This window comes from Puma concolor, chromosome D2 (genome assembly GCF_028749965.1).
Source record: "Puma concolor isolate L17-30 chromosome D2, mPumCon1.1.hap2, whole genome shotgun sequence".
Taxonomy (NCBI): Eukaryota; Metazoa; Chordata; class Mammalia; order Carnivora; family Felidae; genus Puma; species Puma concolor.
This window is the reverse complement of record NC_141677.1, coordinates 63,216,851-63,233,428: the sequence shown is the minus strand read 5'-3', so window position 1 is coordinate 63,233,428 and position 16,578 is coordinate 63,216,851. Positions and strand designations below refer to the sequence as shown.

At 45.6% G+C, this 16,578-nt stretch overlaps 1 protein-coding gene across 3 annotated transcripts in view; it reads left to right on the top strand.

The window, feature by feature from the left end:
- The first annotated feature begins 1,633 nt into the window (after nt 1-1,633).
- Nucleotides 1,634-16,578, top strand: part of COL17A1 (collagen type XVII alpha 1 chain) — a 51,036-nt gene continuing 36,091 nt past the window's right edge. The window contains exons 1-8 of one of the 3 annotated variants that reach the window (XM_086680795.1): nt 1,635-1,851; nt 2,263-2,296; nt 6,652-6,714; nt 8,854-8,898; nt 10,507-10,611; nt 11,860-11,991; nt 14,426-14,473; nt 15,599-15,634. In XM_086680795.1, coding sequence (XP_086536921.1) covers nt 6,663-6,714; nt 8,854-8,898; nt 10,507-10,611; nt 11,860-11,991; nt 14,426-14,473; nt 15,599-15,634 — 418 coding nt within the window. In that variant the 5' untranslated portion in view covers nt 1,635-1,851; nt 2,263-2,296; nt 6,652-6,662. Of the gene's footprint in view, nt 1,852-2,262; nt 2,297-6,651; nt 6,715-8,853; nt 8,899-10,506; nt 10,612-11,859; nt 11,992-14,425; nt 14,474-15,598; nt 15,635-16,578 lie in introns of all 3 variants that reach the window. The other 2 variants (XM_086680796.1, XM_086680794.1) reach the window with 2 other exon arrangements.

The following is a 16,578-nucleotide window of genomic DNA, read 5'->3' as shown; positions in this document are numbered from 1 at the left end:
GGATGCTGAGCGCGCGCGCACGCACACACACACACACACACACACACACACACACACACACAGAAAGGCCAAGTGAGAACACAGCAGGAAGACAGCCCTCTGCCAGCCAAGGGAGAGGCCTCAGGAGAAACCCAAGCTGCCCATATCTGGTCTTGGACTTCCAGCCTCCAGAACTGTGAGAGAATGAATCTCTGTTGTGTAAGCCACCAGAATTTTGTTCCGGCAGACTTAGTAGAGTAATATGTTGTTTAAGACCTATCTTGTTCCACCAGACTGTGAACTCCATAAGGACAGAGAATATGTCTACATTTCACCACTGAACTCTCAACAAATAATGTCTGGCTCTAAGCAGGAGCCAACATGTTTTCGTTTAATTCATGAATTAATAAATGAATGAATGATGCAGGCTTATGTCAATTTTATGCTGAAAGCTCTCCATCTTCCAGATTCTCCAGTGCTCTTTTCCCATGAGATCCAGGGCAGACACGTTGAGTAAGTATTTATTTGGGGTAAGTAGGAACATCCCAGATACAAGAACCCAGTAGTGTCACATTCTAGGTCATTGAAAGGATTCTGAAATGGGTTATTCCAGCACAGAATATTGGGAGCTTAGGAATGAGATGGCTGCAGGTGGTACTCAGTGGCCTGCTACCCTTCTAGTGGTGTGAGTGCCCACAGTGGCAGGGCCCAGACATGCATTAGTGCTATACTCCAGGAATCCTACGGCTTTCCTCAGGACTGGGAATACCACCTAAGCGCGTCCCAGGTTCAGACCTCCCATATTACCAATACCAAGAATCTCAAGTTAGTCTTTAGGGGTCCTGAAAAGCCAGATGCTCAGCAGGTATTCAAGAGAAGTATATAGATTGGTATAAATTGACCCTTTAGGGAAGTCTAATGGGTCCATGGAACGTAGCTGAGGCCACAGAGTTTCTAGGCATCCACACTTGTCTTTGGGTATCTGGAGACTGTTTGCCTGATTTGAATGGCAAGAAGGTCCTTCACCATCCTCAACAGTATCTATCCATTATTTAGTAGCTAAATGCCTAAAGTCCTGTCACTAATATGTCACTCTTTGGAGTAAACACCACTCTACCTGGCTGCCCCTTTAAAAAAAAAATGAATCCCTATGCCACCAACTGTGCCATATTTGCATTCACTAACATCTTATTCTGAATGAGTTCGCCCATTTCCTCCAGGTGGTCTTGACCCTGCTTGGGTCAGAATGCAGGGAAGAGAGCAGAGGCATCTACAGGAGAAACAGGTCTTGAATATAAACCATGCCAACTTCATAGGTTTTCTGGGCTCGGGCCCATTGACCACAGGCCCCCCAGAAGCTTGGCCACACCATGAGTCATGCATTTTGGGATTTTTACTATTCTGTGGCAGAGAGGAAAGGGAAAACCAAATTGTGGCAGTTCTCTGGCTATGGAAGATAAGGAGAAGTAATAAAGGGCATTTCCTTTACCTTTGTTCCCTTTTCCCCATGGACCCATAAATGGTTAATGGGCCTACCCCTGCAGGAGAAACTTTCTGCCTCCTGTGAAGTTTGGTTCCTGGAGGCAGATCTTTTTTAAATGCAGCAAGTGTCAGATAATTGGAAGGGTGGAGTCACTGTAAACCCCGACACACCTTTGTCAGGACTTGTTAGGGAGCAAAGAATTGAAAGGAACAAGGGGTAGAGCAGGAGAAGTGAACATTTTTGAAAGATCACTCAGCTCTAACACACCTGAGCTGGGTCTGGATAAAAAAAGTGGGGCCTGCAAACATCTTGGAGAAAACACCAGGAGGAGAAAGAGAGAAAGGGGTTGATTCAAAGTTGTTTCCAGTTCCTTCCAAATCTCAAAGGAGGTAAGTAACAGGAGGTATCTGCCCTTTCTCCCTTCTTCTGGGACTTTGGTTTGACATTGGCTATTTAGAACTCAATTATTTGTTGGGAGAAAATAAGAGCGAGTTGTTAAGTTTCAAGTGTTGTGCTTGAAGTGATTAATTGATCACAAATGGTTACTTTGGTTTCTGCGTTCTGCTCTGCTCGGGGCAGGTCTTTCAAAGAAACGAGAAGAAATCAGTAGGAAGGAGAGAAAGGCCAATTTAGATAACTTGGACTCTAGTGGCCAGTTTGTTTTTCTTTTTTTGGTATTTTCAGTATTGCAAATGGCTTGTGTTGAGTTGTTTCATTTAGATTATGACAGAGTTGGTAATTCCTTCAATCTCAGCCTCTCACTCTCCTGCTACCTCTGTTTCCTTCTCTTCCCTCAACAGCAGACAACAGCTCAGAGGGGAAGTTAAAGAGTCGGTAAGTGGGAGCTTCTGGAAGCAGCCCCTCAGCTCTGAGAGGTGAGGGGCTGCCAGGGGACCTCTGTGCTGGCAGGTTCCGATTAAACTCGAAAGTATGGATGGACATTGTTGTTTACCATACTTTCAAAATACTACTGCCGCTAATCTAAAGTAAAGTGTAATATCTGAAATGATATGATTAATCCAGGAATTTCCTGGTGTCAAACTTAGAACAAGAAAAAAAAGAGAGAGAGAGACAATTTTGTCTGTGCACACACTTTTACTGGTTAATTTGTCCCCACCGCTAAATCATTTTGGTGTGAGAATTTACCAACTTCAGTATCTCACTGGACCGCACTAACTTCTCAATGACAAATTGCCACTTTGCTTTTTGAAGGATAGGCACGGCCTCTGGCACATCACTTTGTTTGAGTAGCAAATAGTTGAATTTGCTAATGTCCATAAAATATAGTGCAATTTTTAAAAGATAGCCATTTGAAAAGCAAAATTGTTTATTCTCACCCCTATATGCTCTCTCTTGGAGTTAAGTCACAGATCTAAGTCAGAACTAGACTAGAGAGGACATCCGGCCCCTGATGTATGCCCCTCAGAGAATCAGAGGGTCCAGCTGTACTCTGAGCCCCTTCAAACACCCACACAAATCCGATCAGAGTTTACATAGGGGGCAGTTAAAGAGTCTTGCTTCAATCTTGGATGGAAACTCCGATTCATGAAACTGATCCCACCTAAGAACTAACCCCATTCTTAGATTAGGTCTGGCCAAAAGGAGTCTATGTCTACGTGGTTTGGGGCTTTTCTGCTATTGTTAACGGCCTCTGGACTTAAGGAAATGTGGCTGTAACCAAGAGGCATGCTCACAAAGCTGGCGCCCCAAATCCCCCAACCTCAAGTGATAAAAATCAAGGATGCCAAATGTAGCAAAGGTGGCACACCCATTGCCGAGATGTTGCAGAGATAAAAACCTCTGAGACCATCAACCCTAGGACATTGGTTTTCCTGGCCGTCACGCTGCTCGCTCCTTCTGTGCTAACAGATCATAGCTAGTGGATGGTTTTCTCACATTTGGACCATTTTGTTGCTTTGTTTTAAAATTTGAAGTGTACAGAGAATGGAGTAATAGAAGCTGTAAAAATTACTTGCGATTCCTTAGCAGACTATAGAAAGATTAATTCCTAAAATAAGAACACTTAGCTTCTCCATTCCCTTCCTTACTAAAGACCAAGGGTCTCATGGGTCATTAGAATAAGGTCAGTGTGATAGTTTACTACCCCTGATAGCAGTTTGTCCTTGTGTGTGCGGGTCTTTCTCCACGTCATCCTGGGAATAGTTTTAGGTGAATGTGATATTTAAATGAAGTGGAAAGAAAAGAAAATTCAAAGAAGTAGAAAAAAGAAACATCTTCAAAAGATCATTAACTATGAAATAATCACAAAGCAGCCCCTTAGAACTATGGATGGAAATTAGCATAGTTTTGGAATTGAGAACCTAGTGATCTGCCCTTCCTTGATTCTAGTGAAATGGCCCAAACATCAAAGAAGTTAAAATTAAGGAGTTAAAAATTATGTGACTTGACAGTGCTTCCATTAAGTAGTGTTTTGGAGAAAAGCACAGTGGGTGAGCACGCCCAGAAGAGGCAGCCTCCGCACATGCCCAGGCCTGCCAGTCTCCTTTCCCCAATGTTGCACCTCTTAAAACTATCTGCACTGAAAATGTTTGAAAAGGAAGTCCTTTGGGAATGCTGTAGATCCCATGGGACCATCCCAGTCAAGGTTTGTGCCTCGACCCATTGCTTTCCATTTGATAAATCACTTAAAAAAATTTCATCTTAAGTTTTTGGTCTAAAGGACTCTGTTTCCTAGCACATCCCTGCCACTTCAGACTATCAGTCTGGGAGCCAGCTCAAAGTCTGTCTCAGATTTTGAGACAGTCATCAGAACTCCATCCTCTGTATTCCAGGCCTAAGAAATCATTCTGTATGGCCGTGGGACACAGCCATCTGAGGGGCTTCAGGCCGAGAAGCAGGGGTCCATCCACCTGCACCCACCTTGGGCACGTTCTTTCCCAGAGTACCTTCTAGTAAGGATCCCCCAGGCCCTGGAGGAGGGTATCTGATTTCTTAGCAGGTGATGTCCTTGTGCCCTTCGGGAGCTGAGGAACCCTTTACATTTTGCAGCACATCTCAAGGCTCCATCTTTGGAACTTAAGAACAAGATGAGTGTGCCTAGGGAAGTGGGTTATTTTCCTGGGTACAGAAAGAACAACAAAACACTCCCTGGGTTTGCTGCCTGGACACTGAGACCCCGATCACTTGGAGCTATCATCAGTCTGCCTTGATGGCTGCAAGTAAAATAAACCCAGCCAAACCCATATGTGTAGCTGCTGACAGCAGCTTTCTTTAACAGATCAAAATAAGCAATAACTTGCAGGAAGTAAAAGCTCCCCTGGATTGTTATAAACACTTCCTTTCAGGATAACATTTCATACCAATTCAGGTGTCCCCCTCAGTGGCTCTCTACTGGCAGCCAGGTCCATTTGAATGTTTAATCTCCAAAATGTCTCCTGGTCCACAGGTAATGACCAATCAAAAAAAGAAAAAAAAGGTGGAGCGGGCTTCAGAGGTACCAAAGGCCATTACTGCTTAAACAAAAGATTTCAAAGACAATGTATGGTTACATGTATGTTTGCATGACAATAGTCATATAAGTTATAGCCAGAATGCAGACACAGACATAGGCCAGGTTTGGCCTTCTAATGACGCTGGTCTCCCTTGTGAAATTGTTTGTGGAGCCCCTCCTTTTTGGCTCTAGGAAACATACCTGCAAAGACTTTCTGTGGCTTCTCAGATCCAGCCAGGAATTTTTCCATGATGCCTCATTCTTTGCCTAGAGCTCTGTTTAAGAAACTCCAATGAGCAAGAAGTTGGCACATTCACCCAGGCCCTGAGGCTACCTGTGCTGATCTTGGTTCATTCCACAGGATAGCTGAGCAGCTAGCTTGTCTCCTTCCTGTGGTCTTGGTTTTCAGTGGGGAAGTCACCCAGGCCTGCATTCTGACGTTCATGGGCCCTAGATGCTTGTTCTTTTGTGGACCCCTTCATCCATTAAAAACAAAACAAAACAAAACATCTTAAAAGTTATATTTTATAACTGCATTGAAAGAATATAAACCAGGTCGGACTGTGTTTATTTCTCTTCTGATTTTTAAAAAGAAATTGAAACACTTTTGTAGGCGCCTAAAAGTGTGATAGGATTGGACACTGTGCCTTCTATGCCTAATGGTTAAGTTGACCCTAGAATCACCGGGCACGTAAAAAAGACTGAAAGGAGAAATCTTCAAGCAAGGGGAATCCTGGGCAGAGTGGCTTGCCCAGAATTCTAGAATCCAATTTGAACTGCATCCAAAAGAGGAGGGAAAGGTTAGGGGGAGGAGAGAGAACCACAGGAAAAGCCAGACTTCACGTCCTCCCAGAACATGGGACTGAGAAGCACAGCAACGAGAACCCAGGTGGGTGGGAAACCCTGTTGTGTCTCCTGTGTGTTTAAACCTGAACCCCCACCCAGCTTCTTGCTGTCAACTGGCCTCAGCCCATCTATGTTTCAGGACACAGTGGACAAGATCTCAATGATTTTCCCTTCCAGAAGCAGTGAGTGAAGGGGCAACATAGATAACACACAGATACGTCTTTTCCTATGTACTTCTGTAGATTTTACACATTTTCTTCGTATATTTTTCCTACTCATGTCTGCAAATAAGCATCATGGGCTAGCTTGTTACAAAGGGAAAATTTCACACTGTGAAAAGTACTAAGTTCCATACAAGTACCAACAACACAATGATTTTCCCCCTAATTTAAATCCTTCCAACATCATTCTCCCATCTAAACTGTAAATAATGAAGCATGAATGTCTTATAGTCATAGAATTCCAATAGAACACTGAAAATTATGGGATACGTCAAAATGAGTTTGTTAAAAACAGCAAGTGCCTTGACAGATATCCTTCAGCTGTTTGTTACTTTGGCAAAAAATGGAGGTTTTATAGTCAAAGGTCAGGACACCACATCTTCCATGTAATCCCTTTAATGCTCATCAGGGGGCAGCCTGGTCAATGAGATCCTGAAAAATAAGCTTTCCACACAAAAGAATAGCATCCAAAGTGGAACCATTAAATTATTCCTTCTTAGAACTGAATCAAGAAGTGGAAATGACTTGTAAACAATATGTACATGAAAGAATTATGCCTTGAATTCTAGTGATCAAGTGTTTTTGGCTCTCAGCTTGCATAGTAGGGACCTATCCTTCCTAAGAGTGATGGTCAGAGTCATGGCTGATCGTGGTTTCTGGCTTTTCTGCAGGTGGCTATGGTATGGATGTAACCAAGAAAAACAAGCGCGATGGCACCGAAGTCACTGAAAGAAGTAAGAGAACAATATATTATCCTTATGAAAGTAATACAAGAATTGGAAAGAGTAAATAATTCATTCCTAATTCCATCACAACTTCTATATCACTTCTAAATTATTTATTTTTAGTTTTCTTTGGGTTTTTTTTGCTTTTTTTTTCAATGTATCATTTAAAATGTTTCCTAAGTAGACTTTATTCCTTCCCATAAGATGGCTTTTGTTGATTTTTATTTTAACCTACTTATAATCAAACCGTGTTCTGCTTTTTCTTCAAAAATGAAAATTACCATTTTGATGTACAGTTTTCATAATTAGCATTTTCCGTAGCTGTATAATATTCTGTTGAATGAATTTGTCATAAGTTGTTTAACCATTTCTTTATTTAGAATACAGGGCAGCAGGAATCCAAAAGAATAATATCCCAGTTACTGCAGGGACAGAGTTACAGTAACACCAGTGTCACAGTTGCAGTCGACAGTGAAATTGAAAACAGACACATTTCTTTTATGAAACTGCCCAAATGATAAATTCAGAGACATTTAAACTGTCCCCTAAACAGTTCTAACTCTTTCATTTATCCTGTGACTTTCATATGAAAATATTCTGGCTTCACAGACTTGGAACTTTAGGTTAAGAAATAATTTATTTTTATGTGTCCAATAATCCCAAAGGTCCACACAATGAGAGGTTTAGTGAAAGCTCAAGGACTATTATTCAAATCAAGCTGCCATTTTAGTCTAAAAAACCATTTCCTGTTATGCATGGAATGTGGTTCCTGCTAGGACAAGAAATCAGTTAGGAAAATACAGTGTGAAGAAGGAAGGGGGTTGGGGCAGCAAAACTGGTGTGGGATGGAGCAGTAGCCAGCAGGAGAGCCTAAAGTGGCACAAAGGAAATTCCACCTTTTCCCCTTTCACCACCTCTTCCAACATGCACACACACATGCACACCATGCACACACATATATACCCGGGCATGTGCGCACACATACACACACACACACACACACACACACACGCACGCACGCACGCACGCATGCACCCCAGAAGTGTGCTGTTAAAGACCCGTGACCTCAGCTATATCGGTACTCCTTTATATCCCACACAGAGGGAGGAGGCAGTGATGGTCACTGTCAGAGAACAACATTGGCCCCACTTTGGTTCTAGGAATCCACCCACCTCCCCATGTTGCTGCAGGGGAGAGAGAGATTCAGAAAGGCAACAGGTCTTCTAACTGGTGTTTAAGACATACTGGAAGGTGGGGGGCCTGGGTGGCTTGGGCATCTGACTCCTGGTTTCTGATGGGGTCATGGTCTCCTGAGTTCGATGCTAGCTCTGTGCTGACACCATGGAGCCTGCTTGGGATTTTTCTGTCTGCCTCTCTCCCTGCTCACTCTCTATCTCTTCTCTCAAAAAACAAAAAACAAACAAAAAGCATACTGGAAGCTTTTGTTACCTCCATAGACTCACCATGACTTGGAGTCTAGAGAAACTCAATTTGGGGAGGCAAAGGGACTGGTTCTTCAAGTCTGACTTTGATGTTCATCTATCCCCGATTTCACCCAGCACCAAGTGTGACTTACTGACCCCCGCCTTCCTACATACACCTCCTTACTCTCAGGGATGGCCCTGATGATTTGGGAATGAATTATGTCCTTGAGACACCCCCAGTTGATAAAGAAGTACAAAATAATTATCCACTTCAGAGTGAAATCAGCCAGGATAATGTGTTGGCCCCAGCCGGATGGGGTGACCATATGGAAAAGGTAGTGCAGACAGAGTGTGACTTGGCACACTTCAGAGTGATTTGAGGCCCTGGTCCTCCTTCAAAGGTGAATCCAGGCCTGGACTGGATCTAATTGTTAAATGAGAGCCATAGACGTCAAGGTAAGTACGTCATCCCTCAAACCAGCAGGTAACTACTTTTGGTTCCAAAAGGATATAAACTTATTTTCCAGGTAAATTAAACCCCATTGTTACTGCACATATTTTCACCAACAGTGGGTCAGATCACATACCTTAAAGCACAAGTATACAAAAATCTATGTTGAACCTAATTTAAGATGCTGAGCCTATGAGAGATGTTAGACCTTGCCAACATACAGGGAATTCAGTGTGTTATATAAGATCTTATCTTCTTATTGTCTTTTTCTAGTTATTACGGAAACAGTAACTACAAGACTTACATCCTTACCACCAAGTAAGTGACTACCAAGAGCTTCCTTCTCAGTAAGGCATGTATGAAGGACTCCACATGTGTAACCTTTTCTCTACGTACTCTTCAGCTGAGCAAATCCAAAAGATCTGAAATCTCTTTTTTAACAGCTATATTGACATTAATTTACGAATCACCAAACACACCACTTTGAAGTATATAATTCAATGGTTGTTAGTACTGTTAATGTTAAAAATAAAACTGCCAGTTATTTTACCAGCAAAGCAGGTTTATTTGGGAAACTGCAAACTGGAACAAACTAAGGCAGAACCACAAGCAAGTCCAACAAACAAAGGAAAGGAAGATTATTTTATGGAGAAGGAAGAAGCTGGGAGGTGTTTTAAAGTCCATTGGAGAAAAGCAAGAGTTCAGGGTGATGGATGGCTTCTTATTGGCTGAGTTGCAGGCGTAGATTTCCTGCAGGCATGCAACCTATATCTTTTCCTGTTGGGGCCTGTAATTGAGGATACTTTCCCTCTGAGGATTCTTCAGCTGGGTCTGCAATTGACAGGTGCTTCCTGAAATTGACATTAAGTGGCATGGCTTCCCCTTCAGCCTCCCCTTAGCATCAATTCACTTTAGTGACCTTTCCTTTTATTAATGTTCTCAGTATGTTTACAGAGTTGTGCAGGCATTGCAACAATCTAATTTTAAAAGATTCCATCACCCCAAAAGGAAACTTCATGACCATAAGCAGTCACTCCCCATTCTCCCGCCCCTCTCCCCTCTCCCCTGAGAACTACAAGTCTGCTCTCTGTATAGATTTACCTGATCTGGACACTCCTGGCAGAAACCTTATCTAGCCTGAGCACAGGATGGGAGGAGGGAACCACCAGTCAGGCCTCTGAATCCACTTTTTTTCCTGAGGAGGTCTTCAGGTTTAGTGGATTTTATAATGGAGACGCAGCCCTAAAGCTACCCCTGCTCCCCAGGGAGCCTCATTCACAGAGGGTGGGAACAAGAGGTCAGAGCACCATGGGCTGCCACATGGAACACCAGCAACACAGAGCTGTCACTCACCCTTTCAGCGAGTCTAGTGGCTGGCATGTCTGTGGCACTGACCAGGCAATTTCAAAAAAGCCAGCCCAACCCATGCCCTGGCCTCGCAGAACTTTTCCTCACTCAACTGCCGTTTCTAATATTTAAATTTTCCTAATGAGCAACTTGCTATGCTCTGCCCAGAAGACTTTGCTTTTAAATTGGGTGGATGGGGCGCCTGGGTGGCACAGTCGGTTAAGCGTCCGACTTCAGCCAGGTCACGATCTCGCGGTCCGTGAGTTCGAGCCCCGCGTCAGGCTCTGGGCTGATGGCTCAGAGCCTGGAGCCTGTTTCCGATTCTGTGTCTCCCTCTCTCTCTGCCCCTCCCCCGTTCATGCTCTGTCTCTCTCTGTCCCAAAAATAAATAAATGTTAAATTGGGTGGAATATTTGTTCTCGATGTTTCTATCAAAAATGAGAGTATGGCAACTTGCACTTGCAAAGGGACCAGAGGGTCATGGGCGATAAGCCAGGGGTGATCTCTGCACGCAGAGGAGGAGGGGATCCCCTGGCCTGACTCCACCCATAAATTGTCACCTGCTTCTTGTTTCTGCAGAAGGGGGAACCAGCAACGGCTATGCTAAAACAGGCTCTCTTAGTGGAGGGAGCCGTCTGGAGAAACACAGCCTGACACATGGCAGCAGTGGCTACATAAACTCAAGTAAGTGCCTGGGGGTGAATGGGGTTGGGGGAGAACAGATGGACAGGGAGAGAGGGAGTCCTACAAGGAGAGGGAGGGTCACAACTGCTTGTCATCCATTCCAAATGCCCCAAATTACTATGTAACTGACACATGTCCCAGCCACTGTGACACTTTCAAATTGGCCACATTCGAAGCCTACTTACAGTGGGATCCATTTTCATTAAGTTCCCAGTATAAATAACAGTAATCAAGAATGCTTCATAGGGAGGTAGCTCTTTCCCCACTGAATCACTCTCTTTAAGCCATTTCTTTTAGGGAAGGGTGTGCACGCATGAGGGTTTATAATTTCAATTAACAACAACAACAAAATAAATTTAGGACTGGATTACTCTGTTACGGAATCTAGTGACATACAATCCCACACGGAGTTTCCACTGGGCAAGCATCCAACACAGGCCTATTGTTCCCAGTGAAAGACTCTTTCAGGGTAGCTTTCAAACTGAAACAAAACAAAGCAAGGCAAAACAAAACCAAATAAAACACAAGCACACATTAACCCCTGAAGCCATTTAAAAAGTCTTGGACTGACACTGAAAAAGAAGACCCAAAACACACAAAACGCTGGGTTGACCAAGAGGAGTGGTCGCTGTTTGCTTTCAAAGAACACTCCCATATCCAGTTATACGCTGGTCCATCCAGTAGTGAGCTACAATGAAGTGCCACGTCTCAAGAAAAATCCTGCTACAATGAAGTGCCACGTCTCAGCTGCCATGTGTAACCACATCCACAGAGGGGCCCCCTGCCTTCCTGCCACGGTCAGCTGGGGAAGGGCAGCAGCCATGATTCCATCTCCCATTTCTGAGTGGCCATTGGAATGCCAAGGTGGACCCTTCCAGCAATGTTCTCCAGAAGTCCTCTTGGCCTTCCACGGGGCCCTTTTTTTTTTTTTTAATTTTTTTTTCAACGTTTATTTATTTTTGGGACAGAGAGAGACAGAGCATGAACGGGGGAGGGGCAGAGAGAGAGGGAGACACAGAATCGGAAACAGGCTCCAGGCTCCGAGCCATCAGCCCAGAGCCCGACGTGGGGCTCGAACTCACGGACCGCGAGATCGTGACCTGGCTGAAGTCGGACGCTTAACCGACTGCGCCACCCAGGCGCCCCCACGGGGCCCTTTCTTATTTTGAGCAGCCTGAGTGTACTCAGTGTGACCACATGCCAGTCTACTGGAGCCCTGGGAGAGTTCACGCTTTTCCCCGCTTGCAGGTGGAAGCACACGGGGCAATGCCTCCACCTCCAGTTACAGGAGGGCTCACTCCCCCGCCTCCACTCTGCCCAACTCACCAGGCTCCACGTTTGAGAGGAAGACTCACATCACCCGCCACGGAACATACGAAGGTATTGGTCCCACAGATTTTACAAGAGCGCTGCTCTCTTCCCCAGATAACTTCGCTCATCTTTTGAGGATGAAATTATTGGCCACCCTTATTTACCTGTTTCTGCCATGTCTTCACTCTTCTTTCATTTCTTTCACAGACTCATGCTACTTAGAGATTTCATTGATTTACCCACCCCCTTAATTCATTCCTTCATTTAGCATTTTATCACGCATCTACCATGTATTTAACACCCTTTGGAATGTTTTAGTGGACGCTCTAGGGGCCAAGGGCAGGCTGCCCCCAAATGGGTCACTTTGGCATGAATGGTATTTTGAGTTAAAAGCAATCAAAACCTAGCAGGTTCAGGAAAAGCTCTTTATCTCCCCCTCAGTTGCTTGCTTGTACCAAGAAAAGAGCTATTATAGAAACTCCTCTACTTAGGAAACTTACTTATGTAATAAGGCAATCTTTGTTTTCCAACCATCTCCTCTCACCTTCCTGCTAACGGTCTTTCTCCCCTTTGTATTCTCAAGCCTCTACCCCTCTCCTCAGCTCATATGAGCATCATGTTGCCAGTCTCTGGAATTTCCATGTCTGTGTGGATTCAGAAGCTAAATTTGATTTTTCTCCTGTTAATCTGTCTCATGTCAATTTGCTTCTTGGTCCAGCTAGAAGGATCTTAAAGGGTAGAGGAAATTCTTCCTCCCTAATGATACTGAAATGAATTAGATGTGGATCTTGCTTCAAGTTGCTTGTAGTCTACTGGATAAGCTAAGATGATAAGTTAAAAACTATGATATAAAGTAGAAGGGGATTATGGTTTCCAGCTGAGTCTTCAGGGAAGACTCTTTGTGGAGGTAGCATTTGAGATGGGCCTTCATGTGTGATGTGTGACGCCCAGTGGAGAGGTGGGTCGCTCCAGCCTGCAGGGGCCACACACAGGCAGCAGTCAGGGCTCACTAGCAAGCAGGTGCTGACATGAAGAGAGCTGGAGGGGCTCAGATTCAGGGCTGGCCTATGATGTTTGGATTCTGTTCTGTCACAGTGAGAAGCCCCCGGGATTTTTGAATAAAAAGTCAATCAACTTTGAGGTCTAGGACTAGAACTCTGGAAGCCATGTGCAGGAAGAATGGGGAGGAAAGAGGCAGAAGGTGGTGACAAGTTAGAAGGTGCTCCATGGTCAAGGAAGGGAAAACTTGGCTGGGACTAGGGTGTCAGCACTTGGAGTGGAAAAGAGGAGCAGGGGTGAGATGTATTGCAGACGGAATTGATGTTTGATAATTGATTAAGTACTAAGGGAGAGGGGGGAGAAAGAGTCTGAGATTGAAGCGCAGGTGGTTGGGGCCATGGTGGTGCCCATGATTGAAAGAGGGCAGCCAGGTGGAGGCCCCCATGCTGACGAGCTCGGGGATGTGCCCTGAAGCGGAGCTGCCGCACAGCTCCCAGTGGGGCTACCGAGCAGGGAGGGGGTGCGCAGGACTTGAGCTCAGGGAGAAGTTGGGCAGGATACCCAGCTTCGCGGCATTTATGAAGAGATGTTAGTTAGTAGAAGATGGAAAACTCAGGAACTGGCCAAGGAAGGGAGCATGAGAGCAGAAAGGGGCAAAGAAAGAGAACATTGGGGATGAAAGGGAACAGAGAGTCAGAAGACACAGGAGGAGGAAGAGTGTGAGCGGCTGGGGAGAGCAGGACCAGGCAGAGACATGGAAGTGGGGCAGGGAGGTGCTCAGTGTCAAGAAGCAGGAGGCGGGAGGAAGACGTTTGGGTCCTGCCCCTCAGGTCACTGCAGTGCCTGGTCATCTGCAGAAGCAGGTTTGGTGGGAAACAGACCAGCCAGGCAGCAAGTGGCTCTGATACTGAATGGAGACGGGTAGTGGTGGTGGAGAAGCAGGATTGAGGGTTTGAGTTCCCCAGTAAGTGAGTTAAGACCCAGAGCTGGCATATGGCGGGGGTGGGGGTGGGGAGCCAAAATCCAGGCCAGGCAGGGTGTCACCACAGCGCTTTCTGATGTTAGGCCTTCCTGGGGGCTGGCGCCTTCATTGTAACAGGGTCCACATTTGGGACTGGCTTCACAAGGTCAGTGACACTGCCGGTATTTGTATGACCAGGGACAGGTCACCTGCACCAACACTGGCATAGGGCACACTCAGTCAAGGACGTAAAAACAAAAAAAATGAAAACGTCCTGCTTTCCTTTGTTCTAACCCTTCGCCACGTGAAATAGATCAGTGGTCACAGCGAAATGCCCCAGCTGCGTCCTGGATGTGTGTCCTATTTCCACAGCAAGCCTGCTGTAGAGCACTTGCCGTCCAGGGCGCTGGGCCGGGAGGTTCAGTAGGGGGTGCCCAGTGCACCTTCTCTCCTGGGCAGCTCTGGGAGGGCCGGCCATGTGTGTGCTGAGTGTTTTCTCTGGGAGGACTGGCTCTGTGTGCTGAGTGTTTTCTCCCTCTGCAGGGAGCTCCAGCGGCAACTCTTCTCCGGAGTACCCTCGGAAGGAATTTGGTATGTCCTTTTCTTACTTTCTGAAGAAATAGTCAAATGAGGCACTGGGGAAATGCCTGGAGTCAAATGGATTCTTCTAAAGGAGTTTGACCCCTTGCTTCCTTATCCTGAAGCATCTTAAGGTGACTGACCTCCACATTAACTTGCTGGCATTCGCCATTGCTCCTGATACTACTGAAGTGGCAAGTTATTCACACAGGGCTCAGGCTTGGACAGAGAAGCCCCTAAGGCCAAGCAACAATTATAGGATTTTTCCTTCCACAGGACACACAAAGACCTCCCAGCAAAGAGGAGCAGGGGGTTGAACACACAAATGCCAAACATCTCATCACCTCCACCATGATTGGCTGCAAAGGGGCACACTTTATGCCAAGTGAAACCCAAAAATCTGTCTTCATTTGGCCTTAACCTTTTGGTCCATGTTCTTGGATTCTCACTGTGCGTCTGAATTGATATGATTGTACAGTGATTATAATTTTATTTATTTGCTTATGGCTGGAAGTCCAAGGCAGTCTCTAACAAAAAGCTAAAGAGATTTGGCTGTTTTGTTATTTTTTTTTTAAATATATTTCATCTGTGTAGATAGCCAGCCCTAATGACCTTGCTTCCAAATGATTACCTTAGTTAACACTCTAAGTGTGAGCTAATCTAACATTCATTTAGCTAACACCCTAAATGCATTGGAGCCTTGCAAAACTTTCTCTGACCTTTGGCTATGTGGCCATCATTTATTAACCACCCACTGCCATCCCCAGGTGGTTGGGTTCACTGTGGGGCCAGTGATTGAAATAGGGGAGCCAGGTGGAGGCCTACACGTGGACTGACGTGTTCAGTCATTTCATCCTGAAGCAGAGCTGGTGGCTCAGCTTCCGGGTGGGGGCACCAAGTAGGAACTGGGATGCACAGGACTTGAGCTCAGGGAAGAAGGGCAGGATACGCAGTTTGCAAAGACTTTACAAAGACACATTAGTAGAAACAAAGAGAAAGGTGCCCATCTGGATATAAATGCACACTGAAAACCGTCTCTTCCCCACCCCCCCATTCAAACAGACCTACTTCCAGGTGAAAATTATTTAGCATGCCACCTCTTACATATGCCTAAGATTACTTGTCTTTGTTTCTCAGCATCTTCTTCAACCAGAGGAAGGAGCCAAACACGAGGTGAGCTCTGTTGCTGGGTTCATTTCAGTTCATTCACCAAGTTTTTTCTGAGCATCTAACACGGGTGCCCAGCCTTGAGCCAGAAAATATGAGAAGCAGAGAAGAATAAATAAGGCGTGGTTTCTGCGTCTGAGGAGTTTACAGCTTCCTGGGAATCTTTTGCCGGCCCCATCAGGATGGGAAGGGTAGATTCTGGCGGTGACGTAGCATGCGAGTGGAAGCAAGGCTAAAATCACATGGTAGCCAGCTGGGGAGCAGCTTGTCCTGCTGCGGATTAGCTGATGATGCTGGCGCCACATCTGACTTCACTTGTAGTCTCCTGCCTGACTAACTAAAGCCGCTGTAATTACCGTGATGCATCGAGAAATGAGCAAAAGCCCTTCTTTTTCAAATTATTCCAGGGCACAGAGGGCTGCGTGACAGTTTTGCACTGTCCACGTCTGCCTGTGGAGAAGGCTCTAGGAGGGAAATGTGGTCCTGGGGAAAGCGGCCCCAATGGATCTGGTGGGGGTGGGGAGGAGCGGCGTGTCAGCGCCTTGCTGAAGGCAGGGCTCCTCATGGGCTGGGCTGCTGTAGCTCTCACTGATCAGTCTAGACTTCCCAGGCACCTTTTTGCATCAGTAACTTGAAAGTTAGGAACATACCAGCTACCAACTTTAGGCTAATAGTTGAAAGATGTCAATGGCCTACCTGAAGCTAACTAATAACGCGAAACCATCCATTTCCTGCCCAAAGGAGGCCCAAGTGGCTAAGTAAATGGTACGGGTTTTAGAAGTCTCTCTCTCTCATGACCCAGAGACCCAGGAGGCAAGACAGCAGCTTGGTTTGGGCAGTTGGGAGACAGGCAGTGGGAAGGGGTTCGGTCAATGCTGTTGGTGATGGAGCCTCCCGGCTCAGCCTGTGATTTCATCAGGGCATCCCCAGGCGCTGGGATGTGTACAGTG